This window comes from Sylvia atricapilla, chromosome 6 (assembly GCF_009819655.1).
Source record: "Sylvia atricapilla isolate bSylAtr1 chromosome 6, bSylAtr1.pri, whole genome shotgun sequence".
NCBI classification, from domain to species: Eukaryota; Metazoa; Chordata; class Aves; order Passeriformes; family Sylviidae; genus Sylvia; species Sylvia atricapilla.
The window spans coordinates 56,874,474-56,886,925 of record NC_089145.1 but is presented as its reverse complement, the minus strand read 5'-3'; the positions used below and the strand labels follow the sequence as shown (position 1 = coordinate 56,886,925).

At 47.9% G+C, this 12,452-nt stretch overlaps 1 protein-coding gene across 1 annotated transcript in view; it reads left to right on the top strand.

The window, feature by feature from the left end:
* Nucleotides 1–5,512: 5,512 nt before the first annotated feature.
* The window catches only part of IFT43 (intraflagellar transport 43), a 44,648-nt gene continuing 37,708 nt past the window's right edge, over nucleotides 5,513–12,452 (top strand). The window contains exons 1-2 of the mRNA XM_066322018.1: nucleotides 5,513–5,593; nucleotides 5,855–5,944. Coding sequence (XP_066178115.1) covers nucleotides 5,540–5,593; nucleotides 5,855–5,944 — 144 coding nt within the window. The 5' untranslated portion in view covers nucleotides 5,513–5,539. The remainder of the gene's footprint in view (nucleotides 5,594–5,854; nucleotides 5,945–12,452) is intronic.

Genomic DNA, 12,452 nt, shown 5'->3' with positions numbered 1-12,452 from the left:
GCTGCGGGCGGGGGGCTGCGGGCGGGGGCCGAAGCGCGGTGGCGGCGGGGTCAGGGCGATGCCCCTCGGCCCTGAAGGCAGGTGGCAAGGAGAGCTCTGGGGGTGCCCGGTCACGGCAGCCCTCGCTGCGGTCAAGGGGCTGCGTCGGGCATCCGCTGCTCTCGGAGTGGGCCAGGAGCACAGGCGGGAGGAAAAGCACCGGCCGTGGATGGGGTTATAATTCATAACCCGGGCCTGTTCGGGTCTCTGTCCCGGGGCGTGCCCTCAATACGGCCACCCGCCACACTGGCCTCAGTGCCCGGGCTGGGCCCGTGCCTGCTGTGCCGGGGACCAGAGAGGGGTTCCCGGTCCGTGGAAGGAGCGAGAGCCCTTCTCCTGGCATCACCTGGACCCTGCCGCCAGCCCTTCTCCCGGGGCCAGCAGAGGGGCAGCCCCTGAGCCAGCGGCTTTGTGCCTTCCCGACCCATGGCAGCTGCTGGCAGCGCTGGCTGCGCTGCCGAAGGAGCCAGCCAACCCACTGGGCTGGTGGTGCGCTAGGAAAGGGGGGCAGGGACAGCTCCTGCGAGGGCTCTGGGCAAGCTGGGATGTGGGCAGAACGCTCTGTGAAAGCAAATCCTGGATCTTGATGCTCTGGGCCCCGGGGCATGTGGCCCCTTGAAAGCGGTGGTGTCCTGCAACAGCAGGCATCAGTGCAGCTGGAGGCATCTGGAAACACCAGGCACAGCTGCAGGGAGCCTTCCCTTACCTGCGTGTTCGGGGGCCGTGGGCTGGGGGAGCACTGCAAGCTCGGAGGACAGCGGCTCACCCAAGACGTGGAGTGTGGAAACAGGTTGACAGGGAATCCACGGAGCATCTGGGCGTGGTGGATGTCCTGTGAGCCATTTTGTGCAGCTCTGAGGATATGGTGAGCTGCTCACTGTTGGCTTGCGCTTTGCTTGGGGAAGAGGAATTAAGAGTTCTTTGATGGAGCAGACAAAGATGTAAAAGATCTAGTGGCTCCAAGATGATGTCAGGTAAATTTTGACTTGAAGTAAGATGCAAATTCTGACTGTTGATGTTAACTATCCATAGGATATTATGTAGATTGTGATGGATGTTTCTAGAACTCCCCAGGCACTTCTGAAATGGTTTTTGGATGCTTTTCCACACTGGGATCTTCCCTACCCTGCTGCCAGATTGGAGGTCACACTAAATGCAGTCAAACTGATTGCCTTGGACTCCAGTAATCCATTTGCTGCAGTGCCGCATGGTGAGTTATTAGTTAAGATGGAGATAAGTACAGAAATTTTAAGAAATTACCAGAGTTTCCCAGAGGCTGGTCCTGGGCCCAGGTTTTATTAATGATCTTGGCACACCAAAATGGATGTGCTAATGAAATTGGCTGCTCATCCAGAACTGGAGACATTGTCAATACAGGAGTGGGCTGGGATATCCTACAGGAGAGAGTAGGCAGTTTTGAAGGCTAATACAGGAGAAATGGGATGAAATACACCAGCAGAAAATGCACGGTTATGTTGCTAATGGCTGAGATCAGACTTTTCTCTTGCAAGCTAGCAGTGGGAGCTTACTGCTTGGAAGTAATAGTGGAGAAGGATGTAGGTGTCCTGCTGGTTCCAGTATTGGGCCACTCACTTTCTGCTCCAAGTGTTGTTGGGTTGAAAAGAGGCGGGGAAGCCCCATGGTCTGACATGCACTGGAAGCGATGCTGGTGGCTGTGAGCAGCAGTCATTAACAGGCTGCACATCTTGTTCACGCTGGAATCCAGTTAGGCTGAGGGAGAACCTGACAGGGCAACTGAACCTGTGAGTATCATAGGAAATATGTCACACTTGGCAACTCTGGCTGGGGTTTGACAGTCTGAGCTGGGGCTGATGTAACATGAACAGCATCTGTCCTCGTGGAGATCAAGACAGGAAAATGTGTGTGTGCCTTTGCTGCCTGTCAAAGCCCCTTCCACCTTCCAGAGAGAGGAACATCTTCTTTGAAGCTTTGCAATTGTTAGGGGATTTTGTTCTGGAGCCTACAGAAATAAACATATTGCATTTGTTTCCCTCCTCCAAAACTCCTTAGAGATGGGGTACATACTTAGGAGGTGCATGGAGGAAAAAAAACTGCAAAAAACTTAAACTGAGATGCTCTTAGCTGCCAGCATGCTGCTAATGTGAAGCAGGCTGCAGCAGAAGTGTTTGCTGAGTGTTTCGCTTCCCAGTGGAAGCTTAATGTTTTAATGAATTGGCTCATATCAAAATTGGGAGTCGGGCTGGCTGCCTGATGTGAAGACTGGGTGAGGAATAAAGCGCAGTGCTGTGTCACTTGTTGCTACTGGAATTGCTCTGCATCCCATAAATCCAGCTGTCAAAGAGTTGCTTTAGGAAGCCTTTGGGCCATTCTGAGTAAGGTGGTTATCGTGCTACCATGTGGCTTTCCACCAGAGCTGTAGCTTTAACTACATTGTGTGTGCCTTTGCTTTAGAGGGGGTCTAGGACCAGAAGCATATGGGAGGGCTCAAGTGTGATTGCTTTCCCAGACTTTCTCATGGATAGGAGGACCAGACACAAGCTCTATTCATGCGTCTGCCAGTTAAGAAGAAATCCCCAGTAAACAGCACTAGTGAGGGACTCTGTTAGTCCTATTCTGTGTGATCAGGTTTGTGTTGAAACCATATGGAGAGAGTCCATGCTTAGATGTGAGAACTTTCCATGAAAGGAATGCTTGCGTAGTTCTTTCTTGCTGTTCAGCTGAGAGGGAGCGGCAGCAGTGTGATTTACAGTGAGGGCAAATCCAAACAAGTATGGCAGAATGACAGCTGAGAATACACCTGGAACTGTACACTGGGAAACCTGGCACCACAGATCTGAACTGGACAGAAAGCAAGCACTGAAAACAGCTTTGGACAACCACAGCAGCACCAGACATTTGTCCTGGTACCTGGCTCCTTTTGGTTGGTTGAGTGGAGCCAGTCTAGGCCCAGGGTCAAATGCTGCCTGTGGTGTCACCAGTAGGACAGAACTCAACTGTTCAGAAAATGTGACTCCAACACTTAACGCAAGCAAAATCCACTTTAGCCACAATATGAAGCGATGGATGAAAACTATTTTCCTCCTGTTGCCCTCCTCAAGCAGGCAGAACTGTCAGGGGTAGGTGACAAACTCCCTTCCAGTAAGTAGAGTCCAGAGGGACTCAAGGTAGGACAGATTTTAGGTTTTGTTCTTTCTGCATATCTGCTCTTCTCTCTCATTGAAAAACTCTCAAGTCAGGAGTCAAAATGCTGAGGCAAGGCTCAGTTCCCCAAATCCTTACATGCTTTCTTTCCTGCGCATGGACTTCACTCTCCCTCCACTGGCCTGAGGCTTCTCTCCCTGGGGTAGGCAGCAAGCAGCACAGAGTGTCTTGAGGGGAAATGGTGTACTGTCTGGGATGGGGACCCAGGGGAACTGTGAGGAGAAGCTTGGAGGAGGAGGGCAGTTCCAAACAAGTGAATGCACCAGTCATGCTGCTTCATGATCTGTCTGTCCAGGATGGTACCCAGGATGGCTCTGCCCTGGCTCTGGGAGGATCACCCTGCCAGCTACCTGTGTGGGAGCACAGCTGGCAATGTACCCAAGGATTCCTGCCCCAGGGATGCTTCCTGTTTTAGCAGACATTGCTCTGGGTGCTATCATGCTCCTCTTAGGATGCTCTTTTTCTGATAAAGAAGGTCAGCTGTAAGTGTATTGTAACCCCAGAGCTACAGTCTGTCTCTCTGTCTCCTGGCGTCTGTGTAGCTGTGTTGTTGCAGCAGCTGTTTGGAGGAGTTGGGGAGAATTGGGAAATGCAGGGCCATATTCCCATGGCCCTGGTGGCGGAGCATGGGGCTAGGTGCAAACTGCCTTCTCTACCTCATGAATGCTTGAATCTGTAGTTAAAAGAGAAGAACAAAATATATGGAAGATCATAATTTCATAAAGCCCAGCGAGCCTGGCTTCAAAAAAGGAAAATCATGTCTCACTTACTGAATTCCTTGAACATGTCAAGGTTTGTAAAGGGAGATAATATCTTTTATTAGGCCAACTGATATAGCTGGAAAAAACACACAAGCTTTCAGGCACAGAAACCCTTCTTGTATGTTTTTTTCCAGCTATATCAGTTGGTCTAATAAAAAGTTATTACCTCTGCCCACTAATCTTATTCACTTAATCCTTAGATCATCACAGCACAACTACTTGAACATGTCAGTAGGAATGGAAAAAAAGGAGAATTATTTGATACAGTTTTTTATAGATGACTTGAAGTTCCTCAGCCAAACCATGAGCTTCTACAAAAGATAAGCAGGTATGGAGTGAAATCTGGTGCCTTTAGTAAAAGGTATTCCTGGGAGGCTTAAAGGTTTAGACTTAGAGAATCAATTTTCATCATGGCAAAGCATTAGCAGTGTAGTTTCTGGTGTGGTACAGTTCTCTATTGTAGCAGCAGAAGAAATTATTTAGGCTAATGAGGATGGGTGAAAAGTGTGAGGAATGTGAGATTGCAGAAAAAAATACAGGCAAAGGGACGACATACTGGAAAACTGAGTATTTGTTAAACATGTGGAGCAAAAAACAGATCTATTTACAATTAACTGTACATCTGTCCAGCCAAGAAACAGACTGGGGTCGTTTTATAGAGCTCAGTGGAAATCTCTGCACAACTCACGGTTGAGAAGGATGTGTGTAATGATCGTTGTGCTTACATTTGATCCTTGGCATTGCCTCCACCGTGGGCTCTGGGGACTGGCTGCCCCATCTGGAAAGCTGTGAGAGCCAGGGAGAATTGGGAAGAGCATCAGAAGCCATCAGGAGACTTTAGCAAAAGCCTCCATCAGGAGACAGATCTGTAAGGCTAGGATTATCTGCCTTAGTGCGAACCTAAGAAGCGTCTTCGGCAAAAATAAAACTGGAGAAAGCAGAGCGTCAGAGTGTTCCTGGCCTGCCACACTGCAGGTGGAATTAGAAAGGGACATCAGAGTTCCCGAGGTGTTGCAGCACTGGTGTCTCCCTCACTCGGGCCAAATTTTAAGACTGGCGCGGGGGTGGATGTTTCTGTGGCTGCCAGGCGCTGGGTCCTCGGCCGAGCCCGGAGCCCGGCGGGGCCGTGCCCGCGGTTGCCGGGGCAGCGGGGCCGATCCCGGCGGGGCCGTGCCCGCGGGTGCCGGGGCAGCGGAGCCGATTGGGCCGAGCCCGCGGTTGCCGGGGCCGATCCCGGCGGGGCCGTGCCCGCGGGTGCCGGGGCGGAGGGGCCGAGCCCGCGGTTACCGGGGCGGAGGGGCCGAGCCCGCGGGTGCCGGGGCGGAGGGGCCGAGCCCGCGGTTACCGGGGCGGAGGGGCCGAGCCCGCGGGTGCCGGGGCCGATCCCGGCGGGGCCGAGCCCGCGGTTACCGGGGCGGAGGGGCCGAGCCCGCGGGTGCCGGGGCGGAGGGGCCGATCCCGGCGGGGCCGAGCCCGCGGTTACCGGGGCGGAGGGGCCGATCCCGCGGGTGCCGGGGCGGGCTGTCCGCCGGAAGCCCCGGCGGCGGCGGCGGCGGATGGAGGCTGAGGCGGAGCGGGCGGAGGCGCCGCGGAGGGGCGGCGTGGCCGGGGTGAGCGGGCCCGGGGCGGGCCCGGCCTCTCCGAGCGGGGGGCTCCGGGGCCGTGGGGCTGCCGTGGGGCGCCGTGCGGGGAAGGGCCGGGCCGGGCCCAGCAGCGCGGCCGGGAGGCGGCTGCGGGGCTCTCACCTGCGGCAGGTGATGCCTCCGCACTGTGCGGCACCGCGCTGCTCCCTGCCGTGCCCGGCGCTGTGCTCCCTGCGCTGAAACGGCTCCTGTCAGTAACTGTGTCCTTCTGCTCCTTCTGCGCTACAGGTACTAAAGATGGGCCGCCGAGCCCGCCAAGACCTCTTTGCAGATGAAAATCTCAGCAGGAAGAATTCCCCGTCTGCTTCTCTTGGAGAGGTGGGTGTGCTGTCAGGAGGACTTGTGTGTTGTCCTGCTGTTGTCTCCAGTGGAGAATTATTAATTTCTTCTGAAATTCCTTCCTGTATGGCGTGCTTTGCCCTTTGAATTTTATCCTTAGATTTGGGCCTCATGTGACTGCCCTGTCCCTTTCCTAGCGTTGCCCACTGTATAATAGTTTACACACAGGGCCCTATCTAAGGCTATGGTTTCTCCCATGTCAAGTATGGAGAGTAGTATCATACAGGACTTGGGGCCTCTCCCTCCTGTGCACGCATATCTTCCTGTTACTTTAATTTTTAGAATTAAAATATTAGCAGGCACATCATTCTGTGATGAGTTTTTCCACCGTCTATGGTAGCAAGGCAGATAAACAGATGCCTTACTTTTGTGCTTTGCTTTGCTAGAGCCAGAGTACATCTGACATGGTCTCTATCAAGTTTGTGTAGTGATGCTCTTTTTCATTTTCTCTGTGCATGCCTACAAAGGTCATGCTAGGAGCCAGCTTTGCAGCATCTGAGACTTTTCCTTGTGGGTAATAATGTGCAAACTCAGCTCTAACTTGTCTTTGGAGGAAAACTTTGGTTCAGAGGCTGTTCTATCAGTACATCTTCAAATGGTAGAAGCGGGTCAGGAACCCCTCTTTCTCAGGAGAATGAGGCAACATCCTCAAATATCCAGGAATAGATCTGAACTGCTTCAATTAATTTTTTTGCTTAGTGTTGCAGAAAGCTAAAATTCTTCCTGGAAGCTTGCTGTTGGATGTTAGCATGACTTCTCCACAGGCATCTCCTAGATGGTGCAGCACTCAAGAAATGACATACCAGTTTTGCTCCCTGACACATACCAGATGGACAAAAGTGTCATCTGACTTCCACCCTGTTGACAGTGATATTTGTTTAAATGAGGTGATGCTTACCTTTTTGCAGTGCTAGTCAATGGTCTCCAGCATATCATATTCTTGGCTTCTTTAAACTGGAGACCCATTTTGCTCTGCTGGCCACCCTGGCACCAGCTCTGCTTCAAGTTACTCTGCTCAGAGCTCTGGGACCTTCTGTCTTGGAGTGACTACCCCCTGATTCCCTGTGCAGTGACAAAACTCTCCTGTTACAGAGGAGCTGTGTCCCAGACATCCATGCCAAAATGTTTATGGGGGAATTTTTCCTTTGGGACCCTGTGATGCTGTTGAAAATGGCACTGTTATTACAGCTTAGGTTACAATAGCACCTCATAGAGCAGGTTTTATTTCTGCATGCTCTTTTGATAGGTGTAATGGAGAATCATCTTCCACCTAGGGATTCTCCCCCTGGATATGCTATAGGCATTCAGGATGGATTTTGTGAGGGAATTTGCAGAAGATGCAGTTTAAGAAATAGAACCTCATAAGTAAAGAAAGTCTTAATGAACCCAGCTGGTGGTTTAAGGGGGTGTAATCATTAGCTGGCCTCCACATTAGGGTGGCTCACTGTCAGGTTGTTCTGTTGTTGCAACTGGCCATCCTAGTTCATGGGCTGATTCCCTGGTTTTAAAGAGACCAGGGCATTATGCAGAGGTACAGCTGATGGACTGTAACTTAGTGCAGTTTACTTGTGCTTACTGCTTGCATCATAACCATTTCAATAGCTGGGAAGAGATCATAGAGGCTCCAGGCCTTGGGCAACCCTGAAGGAGACTAAGAAATATTTATTGTTCTGTTTGAAAGCAGTGAGCTTTTCAGCAGCAGAAGAGTGAGGACTCCCATGCCTTAAAACATTCAAATATGTTAGTACTGGATCTTAACCACCAGGAAGAATCAGTTTGTGTCAACAGTCTCCCTTCAGACTGGTCTTTGTTGCTAAATGTTTGCGTTAATCAAAAACCTTGGAGCTACTGGAAGAAAGACAAAATCCACTGTAAATAATCCTCAGCCTTTTCCTTTGATATAAAATTGGAGGCTTTTTATATGTGACCATTACTGAAATGAGTATTTAACAGAACTAATATTGTTTTTTCCTTCACCCTAGATTGGAAATCACCTTTTACTTTTCTGGAAGCTTGGCCTTGGCTTACTCTTAAGTGGTGGGATCAGCTGTTAAAATGGATGTCTCATTCAGCCATCTAGTCATCTTGAAATCTTTATAAGAAATCTTCCCCAAAGGAATGCAAGATTAAAATAAACAGTCCTTTCTTTTATTTTTTTTTTCTGGAACTGGCAGCAGTGGAGTAGGCCCCATGTAATTAATTTCAGCATAAAAGGTTTTATTCTTATTACTGATTTTGAAGACAAAGGGGTTTGTCTTAAACCTTTGCCGTATTCACACCCTCGTATGCAGTTTTACATGCAGGTTAGTGATTTTGCCTTCAGAGGTTAACTCAGAGTTTTAAAACTGGCTTAATTCACCTTGACCCTTTTTTAATTTTTTTTCTTAATTCCATGCCAATCCACCCAGTTTCCACCCATCTCAGATTTCTGTTATGGATGTACCATTCGTGCTATTGTTCAGGTCTTTTCTTGACACTGAGAAGCATCCAGGAAGTGTTTTCCAGTCAGAGCAGCTTGCTTGAAGGAAGCAAAAAGTACCTGCCTATCCATGTTTCAACATCTGGGTTTATGACAAGGAAATTCACTTAGGGAGTGAATAAATATTGTAATTAAAAAGATCTTTGTTTTGAAGTCAATAGGCAAATCATCTGACTTGGAGCAGAGATCTTATCAGGTTACTGCTGATCTCTGCTTGGCCTGGGCTCTCTCTTCCAAAAGAGACTCCAAACTGTGTGTTGCTCTATTCAACAAATGTGTTGTGAAAACCCCCTTCCCCAGGGCATAGTTGCAATGTCTTGTCCCTTGGAGCCTAATCTACTTCCTCCAAGCTCTATGAAAGCACTATGATATCTTAGTATATTTTCAGTGCCTGTTGTGTGTATGTATCTCCCACATATTCTTAACCATAGCAGCAAATCTGTAATTCCTCTGCCCAAATTTCTACTCTACTTCATAATTCCCATTCTTTGTGGAAGAATGTATTATCTTCAAATGTAGAACTCCTCAAGGGGCTCATGAAAGGTAACAAAGCTCACACTCTGCCCATGTGACATGCAGAGCATTCCTGCCTTTTCAGAAGTACAAGTACTAACAAACAGCACTACAGCTGTGTGTTGTTTCACCAGGCAAGATGGAACATGATTATTTGCTGTCATTGGTGCACTTGGCACCCTCCTGCAGCCAAGGCTGTGCATGTTCCTGGCCTTCAGAGCTCCTTGGCAATCCAGCAGGCGCTTCTTGGGCACCCAGGGGAATATGCTGTAAGTGGGAATTCCTAGAGATAAATCTGCTTGCTGCATGCCAGAACTCCGCATTTCAAACATTCATTTTCAGAGGGGTAATGTATCTCTTTTTCCATTGAGAGGCCTTTCCCATCCCCTGGCTTGATGTGGTACATTTACTCATCCTGATGCTATCAAGTTTCTGACAGAATGGGAGAAACTCAAGCTAACCATGTTATTTGTATAATGGGAGGGACAGATCATATAATGAGATCTGTTGAAGATCTTTGCTATCCCATCCTAACAGGACTTCTGGACACTTTTATAGAATAAAAGTCAAACCTTTTTCCTGGCTCTAACATCAGTAAAATCACTGCACCCAACAGCCTGAATGCTGGTTTGATGACATCCATCAGGAAAAGCTGTTTGGCCAAGTTTGGAGCTCTTGATGAGATTGATTTGGAAAGTTGAGTGGAAAAGCCTTAAAAAAATGTATCAGCAGATTCTTCCTTTCCTCTTTCTTCTCTCGACAAGAGTGAACTATTTGCTGTTCTGCAAGAAATCTGTATGCAAAAATATTTTAATGCTATCCTACTTCCATGGTTTTTTTCCTCTTTATCCTACAGTGATGTGATTCCCTGGGGACCTGGTTCAAGAGTTCCTTGGTTTCTGTCTCTTACAGTCTCAGTATGATTTTGCCAGCCTGTCTCTGGCAGCACTCAATAGATCCTTTGAGTGGAGACTAGGCAATGGTCAGCCTAAAGGATGAAGGTTTTCCCTAATTTGAGAATATTTCCATACAGGTAGGACACAATTACTTTCATATCAGGGTTTGCCCAAAAATCAAGTTCCCTGCTGGTTCTCTCTGCCACATTTCACCACAGCCTGGGGAAAGGCTCTGTGCTTTCAGTTCTGAAAGTATGTTCTTCTCTTGTTGTCCTAGGTAGGTATTTGTAAGCTTGCTTATGTAGTTGTGGTCCTTGGGTGGTAGTTAAAAAGCAGTTTTTGCTGTAAAAAATACCTTGTTCAGCATAGATCCAGGTAGAAGACAAAAACTTGGGCCATCTCTGCTGCATGTTGGAGGGATGTTCCCACAGGTGAATTTTGCAAAGCATCTATCTGGACTTCCACCATCCATTTTACAAACACTCCTGGCAGTGATTCTTTAGGCTGACATCCAGGCATTGTTTAAACAGGACTCCATTACCCAGCCCAAATGAGTAAAGAATAATAATAATAATAATAAAAAGAATTGCAGAGGGTGAAACCCACGTGGAAGATTGCTCCAAGTTGTGGTTATTTAAATGCTTTTCCAACATGTGTTGCCTAGCTGGATTTTCTTCTGTGCCAGTGCAAGTCTTGTACCAGTTGGGCTCCATATATCCAGAGAAGTTTAGACCCCACAGAAGCCTTTTTGCTTTTGGCTGTGGGAACAAGCAGGCCCCTGGCTGACAGATACATGCTTCCAACACATTTTTACCAGTTGGGCAAATCTGATTTCATTTGTGCTGCTCGTTGGTAAGGACACTTCTGTACTCCAGCTGCTCTAATCTACATGTAGCCCCCTCTGCTCTTGTTGTAGTAAGATCTTAAGACCAGGTGACAGCAAAGACACAAAATTAACTCAGATACCAAACCACTTCCATCAGAGATGTATGCAATTTATGAATCACGTGGCTTCCATGTTCCACAGGAGAGATGATTTATCCAGAGGAAAAGTCAGGTGGGTTAGTGTTAGTGTTTCCAGCCATCCTATGCATATTCCTGGTGCAGGGTCATAGGTCAATCTAGGATACTCTAAATTCTCCTCCTGAGTGGTTCTGAACACTGTCATTTCTAGAACAGCACAGAGGTTATTGGGTTCTTAATTACCTCCTTGCATTTGGTGCCTAACAGCACTGATTGTTGCAACTGCTGGTGCTGAGAGTCTGCTCATCTAAAAGGTTCTCAACCAGTTTGCAACTTTCACAGTGATTGACAGGCTGATTTTCTTGAGTTACTTACCTACCCCACAACCAAGCTGCTCCCTTACAGTATTAGCTAAAGATCACTTGCTGAAGCTAACACTGATATCAGCGATTCAGGGGACAATCTGAGGTTGCCTTGAGAAACAGTAGCTTCTGAAGAAAGGGCTGTAGCCTGCCACAGTGTATATCCCCTGGTATGACTGGTCCAGCATCAATTCTGTTCTCTGGGATGGCTGCAGGGACTCTCTGTATGAATCTTTCTAGAATCCTACACACCTGAATAATTTGAATTTTATCATGCTATAGGGATAATGAGCTAAGTCAGTTCTCTTCTTGCTCATGTTTTTTTTTTTAAGTATCACAGTTGGCATCTGCATAAATGACTGGATATAAAATGTTATAATGGTGGGATCAACTTTGTGCTTTCTTCAAGTGAATAAGGTTGCAGAGCACATGCTGCAGGACAGCCATAAATGTCAATCTGTAAGCTCTTTTGTGCAGCCTTCCATAATGCTTCCTTTTAACTTCTTTCTCTCTTTTTCCCTCCTGACCTTTCTAGGATGAAGACTCTCAGGCAAAGGTTGACCATGTAAGATTAGAGGCTTTCTAGGTAGATGCTGGCACCTCTGAAGGGGACTAGTAGGATTAACCTATTATGTGTCTGGAGACTACCTTGAGAGGGTACTCTAGCACTGGAGAATAATCTAAAGTTTGCTTTGGATGCAGTGCCTTTCCTGCATCCTCTGTTTCTGTTGCTGACAGATTTTTAATTATCTTTGGAGCAGCTGCTCTTATCAGCTGCTGCATCTTGTTTTGAGGTCACAGATGTATATGTGGCCACTGAAAAGATGCTCTATTTTCATTTAAAAGTCAGGACAGCAATTAGCTAATAGAGTACAAAACCTGACTGAACCTAGATTGCTGTCCAGTATGGTTAGTTTGCTCTTATAACATGAAAACTTGTCTTTAGGGCAGGTGAAGTCTTGCTGGTGCCCCAGAGGGGAAGGCCAGGCAGTAGTAACAAGGACATGTGCCTTTGTATTTTCTATGAGCCTTTTTATTTTATCGCACCAGCACTGAATGCCAGAATCTGTAATTAATAATGTCATTGTGCTTCTTACCAGGCTCTTGTTACACACAGAGAAGGAATACACATGTCCTTGGTTAACCTGCACCAAAGCTAAAAATATGCCTTAGCATTAATTTAGCACTAGAAGCCAGGATGATGCTGCTCAGAACAACCTGAGAAGTTCTACCTGTTTCTGTTGAAGTCTTTGGGCTAATTGCATTGCGTTCTT